General features: G+C 30.7%; 2 protein-coding genes across 1 annotated transcript; one reads left to right on the plus strand and one right to left on the minus strand.

Moving 5' to 3' along the window:
• The window catches only part of LOC120278033 (probable disease resistance protein At4g27220), a 73538-nt gene that overhangs the window by 32815 nt on the left and 15917 nt on the right, over nucleotides 1-24806 (minus strand).
• On the plus strand, nucleotides 3888-6834 carry LOC120278035 (probable disease resistance protein At4g27220). The gene is made up of 2 exons (XM_039284929.1): nucleotides 3888-6325; nucleotides 6701-6834. The coding sequence occupies exons 1-2, from the start codon at nucleotides 3903-3905 to the stop codon at nucleotides 6753-6755; spliced, it is 2478 nt and encodes an 825-aa protein (XP_039140863.1). The 5' UTR covers nucleotides 3888-3902; the 3' UTR covers nucleotides 6756-6834.

A 24806-nucleotide genomic window follows, 5' to 3' on the forward strand; every position in this document is an offset into this window, starting at 1 on the left:
AATTTTGAATCAATTTTATTTAATATAATAATCTTTATTGTTTTTATTTAATTTTATTTTAAATATTGTGGGTTAAATTCTAAAGCTTAAATAAATAACATATCACTTTCCATACAGCACAGCTGTATATATATATATATATATGTATATATGTATGTATATAGGTCATGAGTGGCGTAGCTGAGCACCCTTGCCCCCTAAATCGACCATCGCGACGCATATATGTTAGTGTATGAATAGTCTCTACATATGCTTTCTGGCCGGGAAAAATAAATAGATACTCTTTCGCATGAGTGTTTCTTTTCCTTTTCTGAAGCAACTTTTCACTCTCTCTCTAAATTTTGTTTTATATAAATAAATAAATCTCAATAAATTACCTGTAATTAGTGCATTTTTCGTATTTATATGTATATAAGGGGCTCTTACATCGACACAAAAATTAAAATTAAAATAACTGTAACATATGGATCCCAACTAAACCTCATGCATTCATCTTTGACTTTATTTTCCCTCTTAGTTGTGCATCTTTCTCTCTATCTCTTCATCTTTTCTTCAACACTAAGCTTCTCTCTCTCCCTTTCTCTTGTGTTCTTTAATTGGTTTAGTTTTTCAACTTGTCATCAAAATTCAAAATGTCCTTCGGTTTATTTTATGCGTTTATTTTAAATTTCTTGATTCTGAATCAAAATATAATCGGATATGTTCAATAAATAATAATAGAATCTCGAGATAAATTAGAATTATAGAGTTAACTCAAAATCTTAAAAGAGAAAATTTACATAAATAACTATACTAATGCAAATTGCTTTACTCGAGCCACGTTAATTCAACAAAATCAAGAAATACATCGATAACAATAGCAAGAATAACATAGACAATTGCCCCTTGACAAAGTACACATGTACTAATCGCGACACACACTGAATTTAGGGCTGTGTTTTATATTGAGTATTTGATTTTAATTACAAGGATAGTATAAGATAGAAATTTTCTAAATCACTATCGGCATATGATCTATAAAATTTTATTTTAATTAAAAATTATAGAAAATAAAAATATGGCAATTTACTGCCAAGTATATATCTAATTAAATGTGGACATGTAGGAACCCTCAAATGGCATTTAATCTTTCACCTTCTACTTGGAAGGATAACCATCACCCTATAATAATTCAAATAGTCTCTCATAAAAATATAATATAGTTACGTGGACATATATATGCATTATTATATTTTTTATATTTTATATATATTACTTCTTTTTCAATCATTCAAAGTTCTCCACTCCAATAAAATTTCACTTTAGTTACTTCTTTTTATTTTTCAATTTATATAATTTAAGTCTTTAAAAATATTCATCCCCTTTAGCTTTTTGATATGCTTGATTTTTAATATTTTTAGAAATTTCACCTTTAGCCAAAAGCCAAAACAATAGTGCAAAATATCCCTTGTGTCTTACAAGTGGACTAGGGTTTACATCTTTGAGAATCACTCAGATGCTCTCTCGCGAAAAAGCCAAGAGATAATGCAAAAATGTCCTTACGCCGAGAGCAAGTATAGGTCGGATTTTCGCTTCTCAAGGTTTTGGTGTCTATGATTTTATTATCAAAAACTCATGTGTGCATATAGTATTTATAAGCATTTATACCTACATAAAATATAACAATTAAGTGGGCTTTTGTTGGAGGTATGATATTACCTCAAGAATTTAGATCAAAATAATATAGGATTACCTTGTTTAGTTGTTTAAGGTGGAAATATTACATTTTAAAATAACAACTTTCGTAATACTTTACTATTCTCATGGAATGTAATCAATTGTGACCCTATTTATTTTACACTCGCTTGGACTAAACAAAATTCATTAAATTTTAAAAATGAGATATTTTTATTTTTAATTTCAAAATTCAAAAATATAATACACCATTATCTTTAATTTGATTCTAATTAACTTAGTTTTAATTAAAAAGTGGGTAGCTCAGATATATATATATATAAAAAATCATTGAATGTAAGTTTGCATATATATATATATATATATGGGAAATGGTAATCTAGGACGCAGCTTTGTTTGTTTATATAAGTATTGCACATTTTTACTATTTATAATTACCAGACGATCATCAAGAGCGTGTTTTAGCATGCTTTTTGACGATGATCGTCGAATTTACCATCTAACAGCTACTGTGGACATCCTTAGATTACCGGTCCTCTATATATATAATGGGAAATGGTAATCTAAGGACGCTCCTAGATTATTATTCTCTAGAAACGTTTTAATTACAGCTGTTGGATCATTAATTATCCAATGGTTGTTCGTTTATATAAGTACTGTACATATTTTACTATTTATGATTACTGGATGACACTGTAGAACGTGTTTTGGTACTGTATATAATGATCATAACCATTGAATTAACATCTGAAGATTACTATGGACGTCGATCCCTAGATTACCACTCTTCATATATAATATGATAAAGACCTTGCATATTTATGCCAAAATGTTAAACTTTGATACATTTTACATATGTTTGATAAGAGTATTTTAGTAAAATAGCAATTGGTAGTATAAATTTAGTAGTTGACCAAATAAGGTAATATTATATTGCAATCTCATTTTGAGTTATCAAATAAATAGAAATTACACATTCTGATATCAACATGACTTGAGAATCACATTCTTACGTAATAGTATTCTTCCGGGGTAATATAATGTTTGTGAAAAAGGTGGATAGCGGTATTCATCGAGTAATATAAAAATTATGAATATCAAACATCCACTTAATAGTTCAATTTAAAAATATACATATGATATAACTATTTATTTTTTAATGGTTTTAAAATAAATTATGGTTTATCCACTCTATTTAAAACTTATAGATACTAATTTTATAATTTTTTTTGTTTTAATTAATATAAAATAAATTTATACATTAAAAGATAATTTTGTACATATTTATAGCAACACATAATAAAAATATTTAAGAAGCTAATAAACAGCATAAATGTTGTTTAGTCTCAAGTTTAAAAATATGCATATGATTTCCTTGTGATCTGTTTCTTCAATATTTTTTTTAGAAAAGTGAATAGACGATATGTATTAGAAAAAATAAAATAAAATAAAGGATATAAAAATCCTTGTATGTTTCTTCTTTTTCAATAAAACAATAGTTTATCCGATTATATATATATATATATATATATATATATATATGCATATGATATAACTATTTATTTTGAAATTAGTAGTGTTTTACTTTATGCATGCATGGTGACCAGAGAATGGACTTCGTTAGCGCAATCACTGGTGTGATTTTCGATCATGCATGGGACCACGTTGGACGCCACATTGGTTACCTGATTTCCTACAAACGCAATATCAACAAGTTGGAGAGAAAATTTGATGAACTTGATGCTCTTCGGAAAGATGTCCAAGAAAGGGTTGATGCAGCGAGACGTGAAAGACTTGAAGTGGTCGACAATGTAGTTCAAACTTGGTTGATGAACGTGAATAGCATGGAAGAAGAGGTAAAGAAAATCAAAGAAAAAGCTGCGGTGATCTCCAACAAGCACTTTCTATACATAGGCTTGCACTATAAACTTGGAAAAAGAGGCTGCTAATCATATAAAAAAACACTGATGATCTTATAAAAAGGCAAATTTGATAGTGTGTCTCTACAAGCGGCCACCTCCAAGCACTACCGATTCACTGTTGTATAATGAAGGTTTCGTGATTTTTTATTCAAGGAAGTCAATTGTGAAGAAAATACTTGAAGCACTGAAGAATGAAGCTGTGCACTCAATTGGGCTTTGCGGCATGGGAGGAGTGGGAAAGACGATGTTAGTTAAAGACGTCGCAAAAGCAAGCCAAAAGAGGAAAGCTTGTTTGGTGAGGTGGTGATGGTGACCATATCACAAAACATTGATCTAAAGAGAATTCAAAAAGAGATGGCAGAGTGTTTGGGTTTCCCTCTCAACGAAGAAAATGTAGAAGTAAGAGCTGCCAAGCTTGCTGAAAGATTGACGAGGACAAAAAACAAAGTGTTGGTGATATTAGATGATTTATGGGAGACGTTGGATCTGTCAAAGGTTGGGATTCGACTTTCACAGATGGCTGCCACTTGCAAAGTGGTGATCACAACAAGAAACAGAGATATCTGTAAAGTAATGAGATGCGAAGAGATAGTTGAGCTGGAGACGTTATCAGATGATGAATCTTGGAGACTGTTCGCGAGCAGAGCCGGGGATGCAGTGGAGTCTCCCACGATGAGGGAATGGGCACAGAATATCGTCAAAGAGTGTGCTGGTCTGCCTCTGGCACTGGTGGTTCTTGGCACAGCACTTAAGGGTAAGAAACCAGATATTTGGAAGACAGTGTTGATGCAGATAAAAAGGTCGATGGATGTGGGTCTCCAGGGTGTGAGTAAACAAGTTTTTCAATCCATCAAACTAAGTTTCGATTTCTTAGAGAGTGAGGAAGCCAAGTCTTGCTTCTTGCACTGTTGTCTCTACCCTGAAGATTATGATATTCCTAAAGAAGAACTTATGCATTTGATGGTCGGAGGGGGCATCTTAATTGGTGATGTATCTCTGAACGATGCACAGGGTATGGTGGATCTACGGCTTGACCAGCTAAAAACTCGTGGTTTGCTTCTTCAAGGTAAGGATGAACGCTTTGTAAAAATGCATGATGTTGTTAGGGATGTGGCGATGCAGATCGGTGCTGTGGCAGATCATGCGTTCTATTGCAGAGCTGGGCAAGGCTTGAAAGAGTGGCCAAGAACTACTGAAAGTGAGATGAGAAATTGCCGACGGCTTTCACTGATGGACAATGATATTGAAGATCTTCCTCATGATCCAATGCAATATCCAAAACTTGAGATGTTGATCCTAAGAGGCAACAAATGGTTATCAAGCATCCCAGCAATGTTCTTCCTACACATGGGATGTCTGATGGTTCTTGACTTGAGTTATACCGCTATTAAATCCCTGCCAGAATCACTCTCTTGTCTCAATAATCTCAGAGTATTGAACTTGAGGCGTTGTTATAGTCTGCGTGATATTTCTCACATTAATGGGTTGAAGATGCTTGAAATACTTATTCTGGATGATTGTTCAGTGTCCATTGTTCCGGCAGATGTAGGATGCGCACGAAGTCTGAGATTTGTTGATTTGGGTTTCAAGGAGGGCCGTTCATCTTGCCTTAATATTTTTTTTTCCAAGAAATTGCCAAGATTTCACAGGCTAGAACAGTTGTTCATGGGCAAGTTTGCAGGTAGCTTTCGAGAGTTGATAAGCTTGAGGCATCTAACTCACATATTTATCAGAGAAGTGGTGGACTTAGGTGATTCCTTATCACATGAACTAGTCTCACCAGGTTCTTGGCCTGATCGACTTCAAGACTTCAGCATTAGTTTTCACCAAGCCCAGTCTCTGTTTTGTGTCAGAGATAGAAGAAATTTGAAACTGATGGGAACCAAGCGTTTGGCTGTTTGGGTCAAGAGATTACTTGAAAAAACTATACATTTGACATTAGCAGAATTTCAGGAAACTGAACTGAGTTCCATCGGCGTCTCACTCCCAAGTTTGGAGTGTCTTGAAGTCTTCAACAGGCCATATTTGACCAAGTTGTTGGGTGATGAGCTATTATTGCATGAACAAATCCCACTCAGGCAACTGATAACAGACAATTGTCCCACGTTAACCAGTTTAATACCATCAGAGAAACTAGATCATATAAGTGTTATGGCCTGCCCTATGATGCCTGAACTGTTTCCAAACTTGAAGCGCTTGGAAATCAATGATTGTGGAATGAGATATGTAGTTTCATCTAAGATGGAGACAGTGGCAATATTGGCAGATCCTTTTCCAGCACTAGAGATTCTTGGGATCAGATATTGCCCAGAGATGATTGGGATGATCTCTCCCCCTGCTTCTTTGCAAGCCCCGTGCTTCTCCCAGCGACTTAGAGAAATCACGATCGCTGCATGTCCAAGACTGACGCATCTTTTCTCCTACAAGCAAGCAATAAGCATGCAACATTTGATTGAGCTTAGTGTTATAAATTGTGCTGCATTGGAGGCTGTGGTGATTTCCACGGAAAATAAAGAGGAAGCATCTTCAAGCGCACATGTTGCTGATCATGAATCTTATAATAGCCCTTTCCCTAATTTGAGAATACTCTATCTGGTTAATTTGCCTCAACTCACTGCCTTCCATCACCCCACAGCACCGCCCGCGGAGTGGTTACACCTTGGAAGCTACGACATAGATGAATGCCCAAAACTACAGGAGCCTTTGGAAGAACGAATTCGATCACTATGGTAAGAGCATCATCACCCCCTCTCATCTCAATCTTTGCTAAAATTCCATGTATTCATCTGATTTCCTCCTGCATTTAGATCGTAATTAGTTACAAATTTGTGCGAAAATAATCCTAGTTTTAACCATTTTGGATCTTGATTCATGAAATCCTGTGTTGCTTTTATTATTTTCTGATGTGTATTTTGAAAAAGGTGGATAAACCACAATCTGATGTGTACTTTGATGTACAGTAATTGCTAACGTTGTTTTTTTTTCCTTAATGTATTTTTCATTTTATACTTTCATATTCAACGCTTAATGGGAAATATAGAAGACAATTATTAATCATAAAATTTGTATCAAGCAATAATCTGATATTAAATGCCTTCACGAAGTGCTAGGATGAAAAAGAAGAAGGCAGGCAGTGTGAAAGGAGAGGAAGACGATTGAGTGAGAGGGAGAAGAGGCAGGTGATTTGTAACCTGATTGGTATCTTGAAGGATAAAGGCCACTTATTGCTATGAATGGTAAGTAAACAAAGTGTCTCTATTCTATTTAAAAGATAACATTGTGTGTTAGATAAGCATAACTCTTTCAAGTTGCAATGTTTCTTGAGTTTTGACATTCACAATGACTTCTCAATTTTGAGTTGATGCTTATAATCATTTTGTTGATGTCAGCCACATCTACATTTGCACATGGATAGTCAGAAATCACTTGGTAATGTAACACATGCAGCTGATTTAGATATCATTACTGTGTAGTAGAAATCACATAATCAAACAAATATCAGAAAATTAGTTTTACCAGCAAACCAGTTAACAATGGGATTCAATAGTGATCTTTCTCACAAAACAGAAGTCAGAGAAAAGATACTCTACAAAACTCCTTTCCATTAAATAGCATTAGAGTTCTAGATCTAATGCCCTCCTTTTAATAATTAGTGAAAATTTGTTCATAAAACTCTTCTTTTTCGCCCCTCCAGTACAGCATTGGTTATTTTGAAGAAGCTCTTTGTCAAAGAGTGTCCTGAGAATCTGAGATACTGAAATTATTCCCCATACATCGGATAGTGTAAGCATTCCAGTATAGGATTGTGGTTTTGATTGTAAAATAGGAGACAATACCGGAAAAAAACATAGGATTAGAGTTTTTATTAAAAAAATAATATACATTCTGAAAAGAAAACATAGAATTAGGGTTTTAATTAAAAATATGAAACATTTCACAAGATTAGTGTTTTGATTCAAATAAAGGAAGCCATTAAGAAAAGAAAAGATAGGATTTTGGTTTAGATTGAAAAGGATGAGACATTACCATAAGAAAACATAGGATTAGGGTGTTGAAAGAAAATATAGTAGACATTATTATAACAAAACATAGGATTAGGGTTTTGATTTCAAAAATAGTAATGTCTCCTATCCTAATCATATTGTTTTTAATCAAAACAATAATAACAGATATTCTTAAAAGAAAACATAGGATTAGAGTTTTGATTCAAAAATACGTGACATTCCCAAAAGAAAACATATGATTATTGTTTTGATTTAAAAAAGTAGACATTCTCACAAGAATACATAAGATTAGTGTTTTGGTTGCAAAATAGGACGCATTCCCAAAAGAAAAACCTAAGATTAGAATTTTGATTAAAATATAGAAAATAGTACTATATGAAAACATAGGATTAGGATTAGGATTTGAGAAATTGGACACATTCCTAAAAAGAAACAATAGGATTAGGGTTATGTTTTAAAATATAGCAATCATTAAGTATATAAAACATAGGATTAGGCTTTTGATTGAAAATATTAGACATTATTATAAGACAACATAGGGTTGGGATTTTGATTCCAAACATAGTAGACATTCTGGAAGGAAAATATAGGATTTGTGTTTTGATTGAAATATATTAGGCATTAAGAAAAGAAAACATAGGATTAGGGTTTTTGATTGAAAAATATGAGACACTACTATAAGAAAATATTGGATTATGGTTTTGAATCCAAAATTCTAGACATTCCAAAAAATAAAAACATAGTATTAGGGCTTTGAGTGAAAAATATGTGACAACGCCCCTTGTGTGTGACCCGCAAGTGCACGGATTTGTCGAAGTAATAAATCCCAAGTGAGTGGGGTATCGTATCCACATGGAGTAGAGAATAAAAATACTAAAATTGCTACTTAAACCAAGCGAAGATGAATAATGATTGTGTTGATAAAGTGTAATGTAAACAGAAACAAAAGAAACAAGAACGAAAGGCCCAAGTAAGTGAGAGGAAAGACAATCGATAGAAGTGGGGTACTCAAATAATGCTCCCGCTAGGACTAATGTTTCAAGTGCAAGACCTACTATTATGCTTCCTAACTAATGCTTAATGAGTCGTGGAAATCCAAAAGCACACAGTCCCAAGCCTAAGGTCAACTGTGACTAACTCTACACTATGTCCCGACGGAGAAATCGCTCAGTCTCAACACCTCACACTGTGCCAAGTTGCATGGAGTTCTAGGAATTCCAAGTGATAAACCATATTCCTATGTGTAGATCAAACCCTTGGGTCCAGGCGAAAAACTCCTAGTCACAATTAAGCCATAGATACTAAAGTCACTTCAATGCTTCACTTTGTTGCTCTTATAACTAAGCCCTAGTGGGGTTCATCCTTTAGTTCTTCAATCTATTGTAACCGTAAAGAACTCTAGGAATTGGAGGTAGGATAAATCACACCAGAGAGGAAAAGGAGACACTCCGCTACCTCTTGACTCACTCTCTCAACCCTCCCCAATCTAGCTTTATCTAACCCTCATGGCGTGTCACCCATCCACAATGGTTATTAAGATAAACTCTCAACCCCAGTGTCACTCTAAAGGAGAAATCATTCAACAAGCATTCAAGATTGAAACTCAATTAAAAACATCAATTAAGAAAAGCATAAGAAAAGGGCAAAGAAACATTAACATCCTAAGGTTTACAAAATCCAAGTACCCACTAGTGGGTTTAGCTCTATATGGAGCAAGATACAATCAATAATGACATCGAAAGTAAAAACAAGTAATCCATAGGAAAGCCCCCTCGGTAGTTATGTCGATGGTCTTGTGGAGTAACTTCGTCTTTTCTAAAAGTCCCCTTGTTCGGCCTAGGGCACACTTCGCCGGATCGATGCCGGCGAAAGCTCCCCCAATAACCTTCTTCCAAGCGAAGCACAATGTCGAATCCGTAGAACTACTGCAAAGACTTGCCAGAGTCTCTCAAAACCCTAGCCGACTGCCTCTCAAAAGATGGAGAAAAGTTGGAGAGAAGTGTAAAAGAGTCCTCCCAAAATCAAGTTGAACCACGGCTTAAATAAGACTGGAATCGAGCATCCACACGCCCCGTGATTTTTGACACGAGCTGTGGAATCTCCACATGGGCGTGAGGAATTTCCACACGCCCGTGTAGATTATCTGGAAACCTGATTTTCGGCCGGCTGTGAATAGTAATTGCTACATTGTATTGCTACAGTGACTTGCTACATTAACCTACTACAATACTCCACCAAAACACTCTCAATTCCTCACTTTTCATCGAGGCAACATAAACGGGCACACGTTTATGCCATAGATTGCAACTCTTCTTCAATCAAAGGCATCATTGGTGAAGATTTTTGCTATCAATGCACAAGTCGTGATCCGCAAATGTGACTGCCTTCGTGCCCCTCCGACTCATTGTAATGACTTGAATACATAGAGGTTGGCACACATTTACGCATCTTAGAGCCCTACTTGTGTCTTCGCATTTGTTCCTTCCAAGATTTAACCAAATAATGCGTTCAAGATCTACTTTTGGCTTCTTTTCTTAATACTTAGGTTCACAACCCTACATGCGCAAAAGAACACAAATACACATGTATTAGCACTTAAACCTGATAAAAGTAATGCTCACCGTAAGGAAAGAACACTTCGCATTCTTAACACACAAGCAGTTATCAATATGAGACATGACAAAAAGAAAACTTATGATTATTATTTTGATTAAAACATAGCAGACATCCTCAAACGAAAATATAAGATTAGGGTTTTGATTAAAAAACTCAGAAGCATTCCGAGAAAGAAACATAGGATTACGGTTTTGATTCAAAACCAAAAGACATTCTGAGAAGAAATAATAGGATTAGGTTTTGGATTGAAATCTGAAATTTAGGTGACATTCCAAAACATAAGATTAGGGTTTAGATTAAAAAATATTAGACATTCTGAAAAGGACATCAAAGGATTAGGGTTTTGATTAAAATATATGAGACATTACGAAAAGAAAACATAGGATTAGGGTTTTGATTAAAAACCAAAAAATAGTGAACATTTCCAAAAGTAAACATAGAATTCGAGTTCTGATTAAAAAATACCAGACTTTCCTAAAAGAAAGCATAAGATTAGTGTTTTGATTGAAAAATAGGAGCCATTCGGAAAACGAATATATTGAATTTTTGTTTTGATTGAAAAATATGATACATTACGAAAACAAAACATAGGATTATTGTTTTAATTAAAAAATAGCAGACATTCTTGAAAGAAAACATAGGTTTGGGGTTTTAATTGAAAAATATGAGACATTACTCTAAAAAACATAGGATTATAGTTTTGTTTCAAAAATAGCAGGCATTCTAAAAAGAAATAAGAAAGAATTATAATTTTTATTGAAAACTATGGAACATTTCGAAAAGAAAACATATGATTCGGGTTTTGATTGAAAGATAGGAGATATTACGAAAAGAAAACATAGGATTAGGGTTTTTATTTAAAAATTGGACATATTCCGATTAGGTTTTTGATATAAAAATAGAAGATATTCCATAACAATAATCCTATGTTTTATTTTCAGAATGCCTCCTATTTTTGCATCAAAACTCTAATCCTATGTTTTCTTTTCGAAATTTTTTGTATCTTTAAATCAAAACCATAATACTGTGTTTTCCTTTCTCCATGTCTATTATTTACACATTTTGAATCAAAACTATAACCCCCTACTCCTTTGTTTTCTCATTGAAATGGCTTCTATTTTTCAATAAAAACTAATCCTTTATGTTCTTTTCGGAATATCTGCTATTTTTAAAAAAATCCTAACTCTATGTTTTCTTTTTAGAATGTCTCCTATTTTTGAATTGAAACTCTAATCCAATGTTTTCTTCTTGAAATATCCCCTATTTTTTGGGTTTCTATCCAAAACCTAATCCTTTATTTTCTTATAGTAATGATTAATATTTTTCAATCCAAACACTATTCCTCTATTTTCTTATAGTAATGATTCCTATTTTTCAATCGAAACCCTAATCCTATTTTTCAGAATGCCCATTATTTTTTATTCAAAACCCTAATCCCATGTTTTATTTTTGAAATGCACATATTTTTCAATCAAAACCCTAATCCTAACTTTTTTTTGCAATGCCTGCTATTTTTTAAACAAAACCCTAACCCTATTTTTTTCTTATACTAATGTCTTCTATTTTTCAATTAAAACACTAATTCTATGTTTTCTTTTGCGAATGTCTAATATTTTATATTCAAAAAAATTAGACACTCCGAAAACATATTATTAGTAAGGTTTCTTTTGGGAAATGTGTATTCTTTTTTTATCAAAACCAGAATTCTATGTTTACTTATATTAATGTCTCATATTTTTCAATCAAACCCTAATCCAATGGTTTTTTTTAGAATGCCTACAATATTTAAAGCAATAAGATAATCCTATTTTTCTTTTCACATTCCAAAATAATGTTATATTTTTTAATCAAAAACATATGATTGAAAACTCTAATCCTATGTTTTGTTTGCAGAATAGGAGACATTCCGTATGATAGTTTGAAATGGCTCCTATTTTTTAATTGAAAACCCTAATCCTTTGCCCTATTAAAAAATAGTAATGTCTCCTATTTTCATTCAAAACCTGAATCATAAGTCTTTTATTATAGTAATGTCTCCTAATTTTCAATCAAAACCCTAATCTTATGTTATCTTCTAGTAATATCTCCTATTTTTTAATAAAAACAATAACACTATGTCTTCTTTCATAATGTCTCATATTTTTCAATCAAAACGCTAATCCTAGGTTTTTTCTTTTAGGAATGCTCCTATTTTTAAATCAAAACCCTAATCCTATTTTTTTTTTCGAGAATGTCTGCTATTTTTGAATCAAAACGCTAATCCTATGTTTTCTTTTGAAAATGTTCCTTATCTTTTTCTTTTTAATCAAAACCCTAATCATATGTTTTCTTATAGTAATGTCTCCTATTTTTCAATCAAAACTCTAATCTTATATTTTCTTTTCTTAATGCCTCCTATTTTTTAATCAAAATTCTAATGTTATGTTTTCTTCGGGAATATCTGCTATTTTTTAATCAAAACACTAATCCTATATTTTCTTTTACAAATGTGCCATAATTTTTAATTAAAACCCTAATCAAAAGTTTTTGCAATGCCTCCTATTATTTAATGGAAATAGTAATCTGATGTTTTCTTTTGTGAATGTCTCCTATTTTTTAATCAAAATAATAATCCTATATTTTTTTTCATAATGTCTCATATTTTTCAATCAAAAATCTAATCCTATGTTTTTAGTTTTATACTATGTTTTGTTTTCGGAATGCTCCTATTTTTTAATCAAAATCCTAATCCTATGTCTTCTTTTTGGGAATGTCTGCTATTTTTCAAACAAAACACTAATTTTAAATTTTGTTTTGAGCATATTCCTTTATTTTTTTGTTTTTAATCAATACCCTAATCCTATGTTTTCTTATAGTAATGACTCCTAGTTTTCAATCAAAACCCTAATGCTATGTTTTCTTTTCGAAATGACTTTTTTTTTTTAATAAAAACCCTAATTTCATATTTTCTTTTGAGAATGTCTACTATTTTTGAATCAAAACCCTTATCCTAAGTTTTTTTTTCTATGCATCCTATTATTTAAGTAAAAATGCTAATCAGATGTTTCCTAATGGGAACGTCTCCTATTTTTGAATAAAAAAATAATCCTATATTTTTCTTTTCACAATGTCTCATATTTTTCAATCAAAACCAAAATCCTAAGTTTTAAGTTTTGAATCAAAACCATAATCCAATGTTTTCTTTTCCTAGTTCCATCTTTTGAATCAAAACTCTAATCATAAATTTTATTTTCTTTTCTTATGTCCACTATATTTTGCTTTTAAATATCTTAAATTTTTAATCAAAAACCACTAATAGGAATGTACCCGCATTTTTTTATTCGAAACTCTAATCCTATGTTTTACTTTTAAGAATATCACTTAGTTTTGATTAGGGTTTTGATTTGGAAATGTCCTAGTCCTATGGTTTCTTTTTGGAGTGCCTGCTATTTTTTAATAAAAACCACTAATCCTATGTTTTCTTTCGAAATGTCTACAATTTCTTAATTAAAACAATAATCCTATGGTTTCTTTTGTGAATGTCTCATATTTTTCAATCAAAACAGTAATCTTATGTTTTCTTTTGGAATGTCTTCTATCTTTCAGTCAAACACTAAATCCTACGTTTTCATTTCTTACAGTCTCCTGTTTATCAGTTTCGAATCAAAACCCTAAACTTTGTGTTTTCTTTTTGTAATGTCTCCTATTTTTCAATCAAAAACCTAATCTGTCATACTTTTTAATCAAAACCCTAATCCTATATCTTCTTTTTGGAATGTCTTAAATTTTTAAATTTTTGGAATGCCTACTATATTTGAATCAAAACTATAATCCTATGGTTTCTTTTCGAAATGTCTCCTATTTTTCGAATAAAAATAATAATCCTATGTTTTTCCCCTGGAAATGTCCCCTACTTTTCGGTTTTAATCAACAAACTAATTCTATGTTATCTTTTCATAATGTCTTATATTTTTCAATCAAAACCCTATTCCTATATTTTCTTTTTGGAGTGTCTTCTATTTGTAATCAAAACACTAATCCTATGTTCTCTTAATGTAATGTCTTCCATTTTTCATTCAAAACCCTCATCCTATTTTTTTTATAGTAATATCTCTTATTTTTCAATCAAAATTGTAATCTTATGTTTTCTTATATTAATGTCTCCTATATTTCAATCAAAACCATAATCTGATGTTTTCCTTTAAGAATTCCTACTATATTTGAATCAATGCCTAATTTTATGTTTTCTTTTTGGAATGTCTCCAAATTTTGCATGTAAAACCTGAAATCATATGTTTTTTTCTTAATGTCTCATTTTTTTTAATAAAAACTCTAATCCTAATGTTTTTTTGGAATGCCTAATTTTTTTTAATCAAAATCCTAGTCTTATGTTTTCTTGTGGGAATGTCTGCTATTTTTGATTCAAAATGCTACTCCAATTTATTATTTTTAAAATGTCTCATACTTTTCAACCAAAACCCTAATCCTATATTTTCTTTTAGGAATGCCTACTATTTTTAATAAACACCCCAATCTTATGTTTTTCTTTTTGTAATGTCTCCTATTTTTCAATCAAAATCCTAATGCTATATTTTCTTTTTAGAATGCATATTATATATGAATCCAAACACTAATCTTATGTTTTCCTTTCTAGAATGTCTCCTATTTTGCAAACAAAACCCGAATAATATGTTTCCTTTCCTTAATGTTTCCTATTTATCAAATTTGAATCAAAACCCTAACCTATATTTTCTTTATGTAATGTCTCTTATTTTCAATCAAAAGCCTAGTCCTTTCTTTCTGTTTCGGAATGTTTGCTATTTGCTATTTTTGAATCAAAATCACAATCATATGTTTACTTTTGGCAAAGTGTCCTACTTTTTACGTTTGAATCAAAATCATAATCCTTTGTTTTCTTTTCATATTGTCTCATTATTTTTCATCAAAACTCTAATCCAATTTTTGTTTTTGAATCTCTGCTAATTTTTAATCAAAATATTAATTTGAAGCTTTCTTTTTAGAATATCTAATATTTTTGAATCAAAACACTAATCATATGTTTTCTTTTCTGAATGACTCTTATTTTTAATCAAAACACTAATTCGATGTGTTCTTTGCGGAAATGTCTACTATTTTTAAATCAAAACCCTAATCCTATGTGTTTCTTATAGTAATCTCTCCTATTCTCATTCGAAACCCTCATCCTATGTTTTGTTATAGTAATGTCCCCTATTTTTCATTCAAAACCTAAATCCTATGTTTTCTTTTCAGAATGCTTTCTATTTTTCAATCAAAACACTAATTCTTTGTTTTCTTTTTGGAATGTGTCCTATTTCCGAATAAGAACCCTAATCCTATGTTTTCAGTTTGAAATGTCCCCTATTTTTTTTTTGTTTTTATTCAAAACTCTAATCCAATGATTTGTTATAGGAATGCCTCCTATTTTTCAATCAAAACCGTAATCCTATGTTTTCTTTTAAAAATATCTCATACTTTCAATCAAAACCATAATCTTATATTTTCTTTCTGGAATGTCTAATATTTTTCAATCAAAACTCTAATCCTATGTATTCTTATAGTAATGTCTCCTATTTTTCAATCAAAATTTTAATTCTATGTTTTATTTTTTGAATGCCTACTATATTTCAAATCAAAACTGTAATCAAAACACAAATCCTTTGTTTTCTTTTATTATTGTCTCATATTTTTTAATCAATACCCGTAATGCTAAGTTTTTTTTAAATCCTCCTATTTTTTTAATTAAATTCTAATCTTTTGATTTCTTTTGGGAAGAGTCTGCTATTTTGGATTCAAAACATTAATCCTATGATTTATTCTCTGAATATCTCAAATTTTTCAATCAAAACCCTTATCGTATGTTTTCTTTTTCTGAATGTCTACTATTTTTAATCAAAACGTAAATCTTATATTTTCTTTTGAAAATGTTCGCTATTTTTTTATTTTTAATCAAAACCCTAATCCTATGTTTACCATTGGGAAATGTCTGCTATTTTTGAATCAAAACCCTAATCATAAGTTGTTTTTGCAATGCCTCTTTTTATTTAATAAAAATGCTAATCTGATGTTTTATTTTGTGAATGTCTCCTATTTTTGAATCAGAAATAATAATCCTATGTTTTTCTTTTCACAATGTCTCATATTTTTCAATCAAAAACCTAATCATATGTTTTCGGTTTAATCCTATGTTTTTGATGTGTTCTCCGCAAGTGCACAAATCGCACACAAGTAGTAAAGTGGTACCCCATGAGGGATACGGTTGTCGAACCACAGGGATTGGACTCAAAGTACTAATTGATCTTTTAATGTCTAACTGATCAATAATGGTTGGTAAAAAGGGTTACAACTAGATCCTAATAGAGGGAAATATGACAGGTAAGGGCTAGAATGAAACTAGGTGAGATACGCAGAGATAGAGCAGTGTCCCGGACTAATTCCCCAGAGAAATGTGCAATGGACTTGCTCCTGGTACCTACAAGGTACATCTTAAGGTTCTTTGTGTGTGCGCAAGATCAATGTTGCATCTATGATTCTCAAATATACCAAGGTCTGCTAGGGTAACTGTGCATCTCAAACACATCAAGTTTTGCAATCACAATAAGCAATCACAACTATAGTCATCCATACACCAAGTTTTATTAAAGCATCTGTGCAAATCAAGCACATCAAGTTATCCAAACACATCATTAAACACAAGAAACCAATAGAACTCCATAGACATATTACAAGCAAGTAGATCAACAAAGCACATAAGCATCTAAGTTCATAGATCTGGTGCACCAGAGAGTGGCTAGCCCTCATAGTTTTACAAATCTATAAAATACTAAAGAAAACAAAAGGTAACAAAGCCATGAAAGACACCACTCTTTGCTTCTCAACCACTTTGACAATGCTTCGATGAAGTTCTGGCAGCTTAGCTCTGCTCCACTCACGATCTTGCACCGTAGCTTCACTCCGACCCTAGTAAAGTGAAGGGGAAGAGCTTGGCAGCCACCCCCAAGAAGAAGGATGAAGGTTCAAGAGAAGATCCCCTAAAAGAATGCCCTAGATCTGACTTAAAAAAAGATTCAGGCTCGACACGCCCTAAGCACAGAGTGTCCATCCCACTGAATATCACTGAAAAGAAGATTCCAGGCTCAACACACCCTATGCACGGGGGTGCTTCTCCCCCTAAAAATCTCAATAAAGTCTAAATAATAGAATCATAGAAATTCAACATGAGCACACCCCTGCATCTTGGCAAAGCACGGTCGTGCAAGGAACACACAAACCGTGCTTCTTTTCCACACTTGAATTACAATGATTTGCTACAGTAAATGTTACAATACCCAACCACAGTGATTTTTGCTACAGCATCAGTGCTTCGCATGCTGTCGAAATCGCCTAGAATAATCAGGTAGAGGAATACGGTCGTGCTCAGACTCGTGCTTCACCTAGAACACTGTAATTTCTCACCATCTTTGCATTGTAATTACGCCGAATACTCGTTCCTTTGGACAAGAACCTATTTTCCTACACAAATACACAATAATGCCCATAGTAGCAAAGAATCACAATAAATAAACACTTAAAAACAAGATAAACACATGAAAAGGGAATGGAAATATATATATGAAATGCACTCATCAGTTATGTTTTCGGAATGCTGTAATTTTTTAATCAAAACTCTAATCCTATGTTTTCTTTTGGGAATGTCTGCTATTTTGAATCAAAACTGTAATCCTATGTTTTCTATTAGGAATGTCCCATACTTTTTAATCAAAACCCTAATCCTAAGTGTTTTTTTTTTTTGCAATGCCTCCTATTATTTAATTAAAATGCTAAGTTATGCTTTCTTTTTGGAATGTCTCCTATTTTTGAATCAAAAGAATAACCTATATTTTAATTTCCACTGTCTCATATTTTTCAATCAAAACCCTAATCCTATATTTCATGTTGTGAATCAAAACATGAATCCTATGTTTTCTTTTCCTAATCCCATCTTTTGTATCAAAACTCTAATTCTAAATTTTTTTTTCTTTTCTTATCAACGGCAAATTTTGCTTTTGAATATCGGCAATTGTTTTAATCAAAACCCCAAAAGGAATGTGCCCCATTTTTTATTCGAAACTCTAATCATGTGTTTTCTTTTCAAAATATCTCCTATTTTTCAATCAGAACACTAACCTATGTTTTCTTTTGGCCATGTATGCTATTTCTCAATAAAAAATCTAATCGTGTGCTTTCTTTTGGAAATGTTATGGAAAAATATGAGACATTATAAAAAGTTTCAAAATGTTTCACATTTTTGAAAAGAATGAGACACTTTGAATAGAAAACATTGCTAATAATCTCTTTCAATCAAAACCAGAATATTATGTTTTCTTTTGAATATTATGTTTACTTTGATGATTATGTTTTCTTTGAAAGGCCTCCTATTTTTTAATCAAAACCCAAATATTATGTTTTCTTTTTCGAATGTCTACTATTTTCTACCCAAAAACCTAATCCTAAGATTTATTTTAGAGAATGTCTCATATTTTTCAATCAAAACCCTAATTTTATGTTTTTTATTGTCGGAATGCCTACTATATTTCAATCAAAATCATAATCATATGTTTTATTTTCAGAACATCTACAATTTTTAAATTAAAGCATAGTCCAAAGTTTTCTTATAGTAATGTCTCATATTTTTCAATTAAAACACTAATCCTATGTTTTCTTTTCGGAATGGCTATTAAATTTGAATCAAAATCACTAATCCTATGTTTTATTTTTTGAATGTCTCCTAACAAAAAAGACCGGAATTCTATGTTTTTTTCTTAGTGTTTAATTTTTATGAGTTTCCAATCAAAACCATAACCTATGTTTTCTTTTCGGAATGTTTGGTTTTCGGAATGTCTACTATTTCTGAATCTAAACCCTATTCCATTGTTTTCCTTTTGGAATGTCTCTTTTTTTAATCAAAACCCAAATCCAATCTTTTGGTTTTGGTAATGTCTGCTAATTTTTAAATCAAAATACTAATTCAATTTTTTCTTTTCGAAATGGCTCAAATTTTTAAAAGAAAACCATAATCCTATTTTTTTAGTTTCAGAATGGCTCATATTTTTCAATCAAAAATATAATCCAATGTGTTCTTTTCGGAATGTCTACTATTTTTGAATAAAAACCCTAATCCTATGTTTTCTTATAGCAATATCTCATATTTTTCAATCAAAACAATAATCCTATGTTTTCTTTCCGGAATGGCTACTATATTTGAATTAAAACCCGAATCCTATGTTTTCCTTTCAAAATGCCTCCTAATTTTTCAATCAAAACACTAATTCTTTGTTTTTCATTTTAGAATGCCAAATATCTTTTAATAAAATCCCTAATATATGTTTCTTTTTGAAATCAAAACCCTAATCTTTATGTTTTATTGTAGTAATGTCTCCTATTTTTAAATCAAAAACCTAATCCTATGCTTTCTTTTTGTAATGCCTGCTATATTTGAATCAGAACTATAATTCTATTTTTCAATCAAAACATTAATTCTTTGTTTTTTTTTCCGAATGTCTCCTATCTTTGTGTAAAACCCTAATTCTATGTTTTCATTTGGAAATATCCCCTATTTTTTTGGTTTTAATCAAAACCCTAATCCAATGTTTTATTATAGTAATGCCTCCTATTTTTCACTCAAAATAATAATCCTATGTTTTCTTGTCGAAATATCTCATAATTTTCAATCAAAACCCTAATTAAATGTTGTCTTATTAGAATGTCTGCAATTTTTTAATAAAAACCATAATTCTATGTTTTCTTATAGTAATGTCCCCCATTTTCTATTCAAAACCCAAATTCTATATTTTCCTATTCTAATGTCTATTATTTTTCAGTCAAAATCCTAATCCTATATTTTCTAATAGTAGTATCTCCTATTTTTCAATCAAAATCCTAATAATTCTAAGTTTTCTTTTTAGAAAGCTGATATATTTGAATCAAAACACTAATCGTGTGTTTTTTTTTTCATAGTGACTTCTATTTTGCAAACAAAACCCAAATCCTATGCTTTCTTTTGTTAATGTCTCCTATTTTTAAATCAAAACCATAATCTTATGTTTTCTTTTTTGAATGTCTACTATTTTTTTATTCAAAAACCTAATACTATGTTTTATTTTCAAAAAGTTTCCTATTTTTCAATAAAAACCCTAATCCTATACTTTTCTTCTCGGAATGCCTACTATATTTTTGATCGAAACTATAATCATTTGTTTTCTTTTCAGAATGTCTACTACTTTTGAATCAAAGACTAATCTAGTGTTTTGTGTATAGTAATGTCTCCTATTTTGCAATCTAAAACATTAATTCTATGTTTTCTTATCGTAATGCTTTCTACTTTTTTTCAAAAGAAACCTGAATCCTATATTTTATTTTCTTAATGTCTATTATTTATCAGTTTAAATCAAAATCCTAACTTATGTTTCCTTTTCAGAATATCTCATATTTTTTAATCAAAACAATAATCCTTTCTTTTCTTATCGAAATATCTGTTATTTTTTTAATGAAAAAACTAATCTATTGTTTTCTTTTCGGAATGTGTCCAATTTTTATGTTTTGAATCAAAATAGTAATCCTCTCTTTTATTTTTGGAATGACTTATTTTTTTGAATCAAAACCCTAATTTTATCTTTTATTTTTTGAATTCCTGCTAATTTTTTATCAATACCCTAATCTGATGTTTTATTTTCATAATGTCTCATATTTTTCAAACAAAACCATTTTCCTATGCTTCCGAATGCCTCCTATTTTTCATTCAAAACCCTTATCCTATTTGTTCTTTTCAGATTATCTAATTTTTTGAATCAAAACCCTACTCCCATGCTTACTTTTAAGTAATGTCTACTATTTTCTCAATCAAAACAATAATGCTATTTTTTCTTTTCATAATGCCTACTATATTTGAGTCAAAACGCTAATCCTTTCTTTTTCTTTCATAATGTCTACTATTTATGAATCAAAACCTTAATCTTTTGTTTTCTTTTCAGAATGACTACCATATTTGAATCAAATCCTTTAATCCTTTGTTTTCTTTCCGAGTTTGAAGTAGGTGATTTTGTGTGGGTTGTGCTACCGAAGGAACATTTTATAGAGAGTGGACTACAACAAGCATAAAGTTAAAAAGATTGGGCCAACCAAGATCATTAAGAAGCTCAACCCAAATGCCTATCGACTACAGTTACCGAGCCACATCCGGACGGCAGATGTATTCAACTTCAAGCACTTGGTACCCTACTATGGTGATTGCTCAGATGATGATAATTCGAGGGTGAATTCTGTCAAACCTAGGGGGAATGATGCCGGGACGTTTGAGTGTCAAAACTAGCTTATGCTTTCATGAATAAGTATGATTTAAACTAGCAGGGGGATTTTGGTAATTGTCATGGCAGATGGAGTTTAGTAGTTTTATAGATCCCACATGATGTAAAACTGGTGAGGCATAGCAAAATTTGGACAAATTCAATCGTAATGACCTCGAAAATAGTGATTTTGTCATTTTTGGTAATAATGGATTTTGATTATATCTTAGGCTACAAATCTCGGATTTCTAACCCATTTTTGACATCATTTTTTATTTGTTAAGTTCTTTATTTATTTGCTTAAATTTGAAAACTTGTTGTTTCTGATAAATTTCCAGATCTTCTAATTTTTGGGGTTTCTTATATCTTTCTTTGGGTCAATTTATTGTAAGCCTATGAGCTAGGGAGGATCAGTGTTGTATTAGTTATTTTTCCTTGAGTAATAAACATTACTGCAATTTTTGCCAAATCCTGGTAATCTTTGATCAACAGGTTGGAAGGATTCTTACATGCATTGGAAACGCCTCCTATTTATTAGTTTTCAATCGAAAATCCAAATCGTATATTTTATTTTTGGAATGTCTGCTATTTTTCAATCAAAATCCTAATACAATGTTTTATTTTCAGGATGTCTCCTATTTTTTAATCGAACCATAATCTTATGTTTTCTTTCCGGAATGACTCCAATTCTTCAATTAAAACCCTAATCCTATGGTTTCTTTTGTGAACATTTGTAATTTTTCAATCAAAACCCCAATCCTATGTGTTCTTTTGGAAATGTCCGTATTTTTAGGTTTTTCATCAAAACCCATATGTTATGTTTTCTTATAGTAATGTCTAATATTTGTCAATCAAAACCCTAATCTTATGTTTTATTTTTGTAATTTCTCATTTCTTTTAATCAAACCACCAATCCTAAGGTGTCTTTCTACAATGCCTCTCGTTTTTGAATAAAAATCTTAATTCTATATTTTCTTTTCAATAAGTCTCCTATCTTTCTATCAAAACACGAATCCTTTGTTTCTTTTCTTAATGTCTGTTATTTATCAGTTTTGATTCAAAAACCTAATCCTTTCTTTTGTTTTTTAAATGTCTGCTATTTTTAAATCAAAACAATAATCCAATGTTTTGTTTTGGTAATGTCGCATATTTTGAATCAAAACCATAATCCTATGTTTTTCATTTCGTAATGACTCCTATTTTTGAATAAAAACTCTATTGCTATTTTAGAATCAAAATAGTAATCCTACGTTTACTTTTTGGAATGTTTATTATTATTGAATCAAAACACTAATTATATGTTACTTTTTCAGTTTTGAATCAAAGCAAAAATCCTTTGTTTTCTTTTCGGAATATCTTATTTGTTTGAATCAAAACCCTAATCCTATCTTTTCCTTTTTGGGAATCTCTACTAATTTTTAATCATAACCATAATCTGATGTTTTCTTTTTCGAATAACTCATATTTTTGATTAAAAATCCTAATCATATGTTTACTTTTTGGAATGCCTCCTATTTTTAAATGAAAACCATAATCTTATGTTTTGTTTGGGAATGTCTGCTAGTTTTTAATCAAAACCATAATTGTATTTTTAATTTTCGTAATGTCTCATATCTTTTAATCAATATCTGTAATCCCAAATTTTGTAGTGGAATGCCTTCTATTCTTTAATCAAAACCCTAATGTCATGTTTCTTTTGGGAATCTCTTTTTCATTCAAAAACATAATCCTATGTTTTATTTTTGCAATGTTTCATATTTTTAAAACAAAACCCTAATCCTATGTTTTCCTTTTGGAATTTCCCGTATTTTTTAAACAAAACCGTAATCCTAAATTTTTTGTTTTTTTTGCAATGCCTCCTATTTTGTAATGAAAATGCTAATTTGATATTTTCTTATGGGAAAGTCTCCTATTTTGAATCAAAACAATAATCCTCTGTTTTCTTTAGACAATAATCCGCTATATTTTGCTTTTGAATATTTGCAATTTTTGAATCAAAAGCTTAATAGGAATGCGTCCTATTTTTTACTCGAAACTCTAATCCTATGTTTTATTTTTTGAATATCTCCTATTTTTCAATGAAAGTCTATAACCTATTTTTCTTTTGGGAATTAATGTTATTTTTCAATAAAAACGTAATCCCATGCTTTCTTTTGGAAATCTTATTGAAAAATATGAGAAATTATGAAAAATTTCAAAATGTTTCATATTTCTAAAAAGGACACTTTGAAATGAAAGCATTACTAACAATGTCTTTTACTCAAAACACGAATAAAATATTTTCTTTTTGAAATGTCTCCCTTTTTGGAATCCAAACACTAATCCTATCTTTTAAAACCCTAATCCTATGTTTTCTTTTGGTAATGTATGGTATTTTTGGATCAAAACCATAATTCTATGTTTTCTTTTGGTAATGTCTGCTAGTTATGAATAAACCGCTAATTTTATGTTTTCTCATGGTAATGTCCCCTATTTTTGAATTAAAGCACCAATTCTATGTTTTCTTCTTGTAATGTCTCCAATTTTTTAATCAAAACCCTAATTCTATATTTTCTTTTGTCAATCTTTGCTATTTTTGAATCAAAAGCCTAATCCTATGTTCTCTTATAGCAATGTCTCATATTTTTCAATCGAAACCCTAATCCAATGTTTTCTTTTGAGAATGCCTACTATATTTGAATAAAAAATACTATATTTGAAGAAAAAAATGTCCCCTAGTTTTCTGTTTTAATTATAAACAAAAAACATCAGACATTTCAATAAAAAATATAGGATTAGGGTTTTAAGTCAAAAATAAGAATGACTCCCACTAGGATTAGTGTTTTAATTCAAAAGTAGTAGCCATTCCAAAAAGAAATCATAACATTACTAATAAATAAGAGACATTAAAACAACATTAATTATTTCAAAATGAAAAATAGGAGACATTATTATATGAAAACATAGATTAGGGTTTTGATTTAAAGCTGATAAATAGGAGTCACTGCGGAAAGAAAAACTAGGAGGCATTTCAAAAAGAAAACAGTGGATTAGTGTTTTAATTGAAAAATATGAGACATTCCGAAAAGAAAACATCGGATTAGGGTTTTAATTAAAAATTACCAGAGATTTCCAAAACAAATGATTGAATTAGGTTTTTGATTCAAAAAAATGAGTAATCCTAAAACAAGAGATTAGAGTTTTGATTAAAAATATAGTAGGGTGTTGGTTAGGGTTTTGATTCGGAAATGTCCTAATCCTATGTTTTCTTATTGCAATATCTCATATTTTTG

Source organism: Dioscorea cayenensis, chromosome 15 (assembly GCF_009730915.1).
Source record: "Dioscorea cayenensis subsp. rotundata cultivar TDr96_F1 chromosome 15, TDr96_F1_v2_PseudoChromosome.rev07_lg8_w22 25.fasta, whole genome shotgun sequence".
Lineage (NCBI taxonomy): Eukaryota > Viridiplantae > Streptophyta > Magnoliopsida > Dioscoreales > Dioscoreaceae > Dioscorea > Dioscorea cayenensis.

Excerpts from the sequence above, each read along its gene's own strand:
- LOC120278035 (XM_039284929.1), top strand. The coding sequence starts at position 3,903 with ATGGTGACCATATCACAAAACATTGATCTAAAGAGAATTCAAAAAGAG. Across the intron at positions 6,326-6,700 it reads GAACGAATTCGATCACTATG|TGCTAGGATGAAAAAGAAGA; the intron begins GTAAGAGCATCA and ends GCCTTCACGAAG.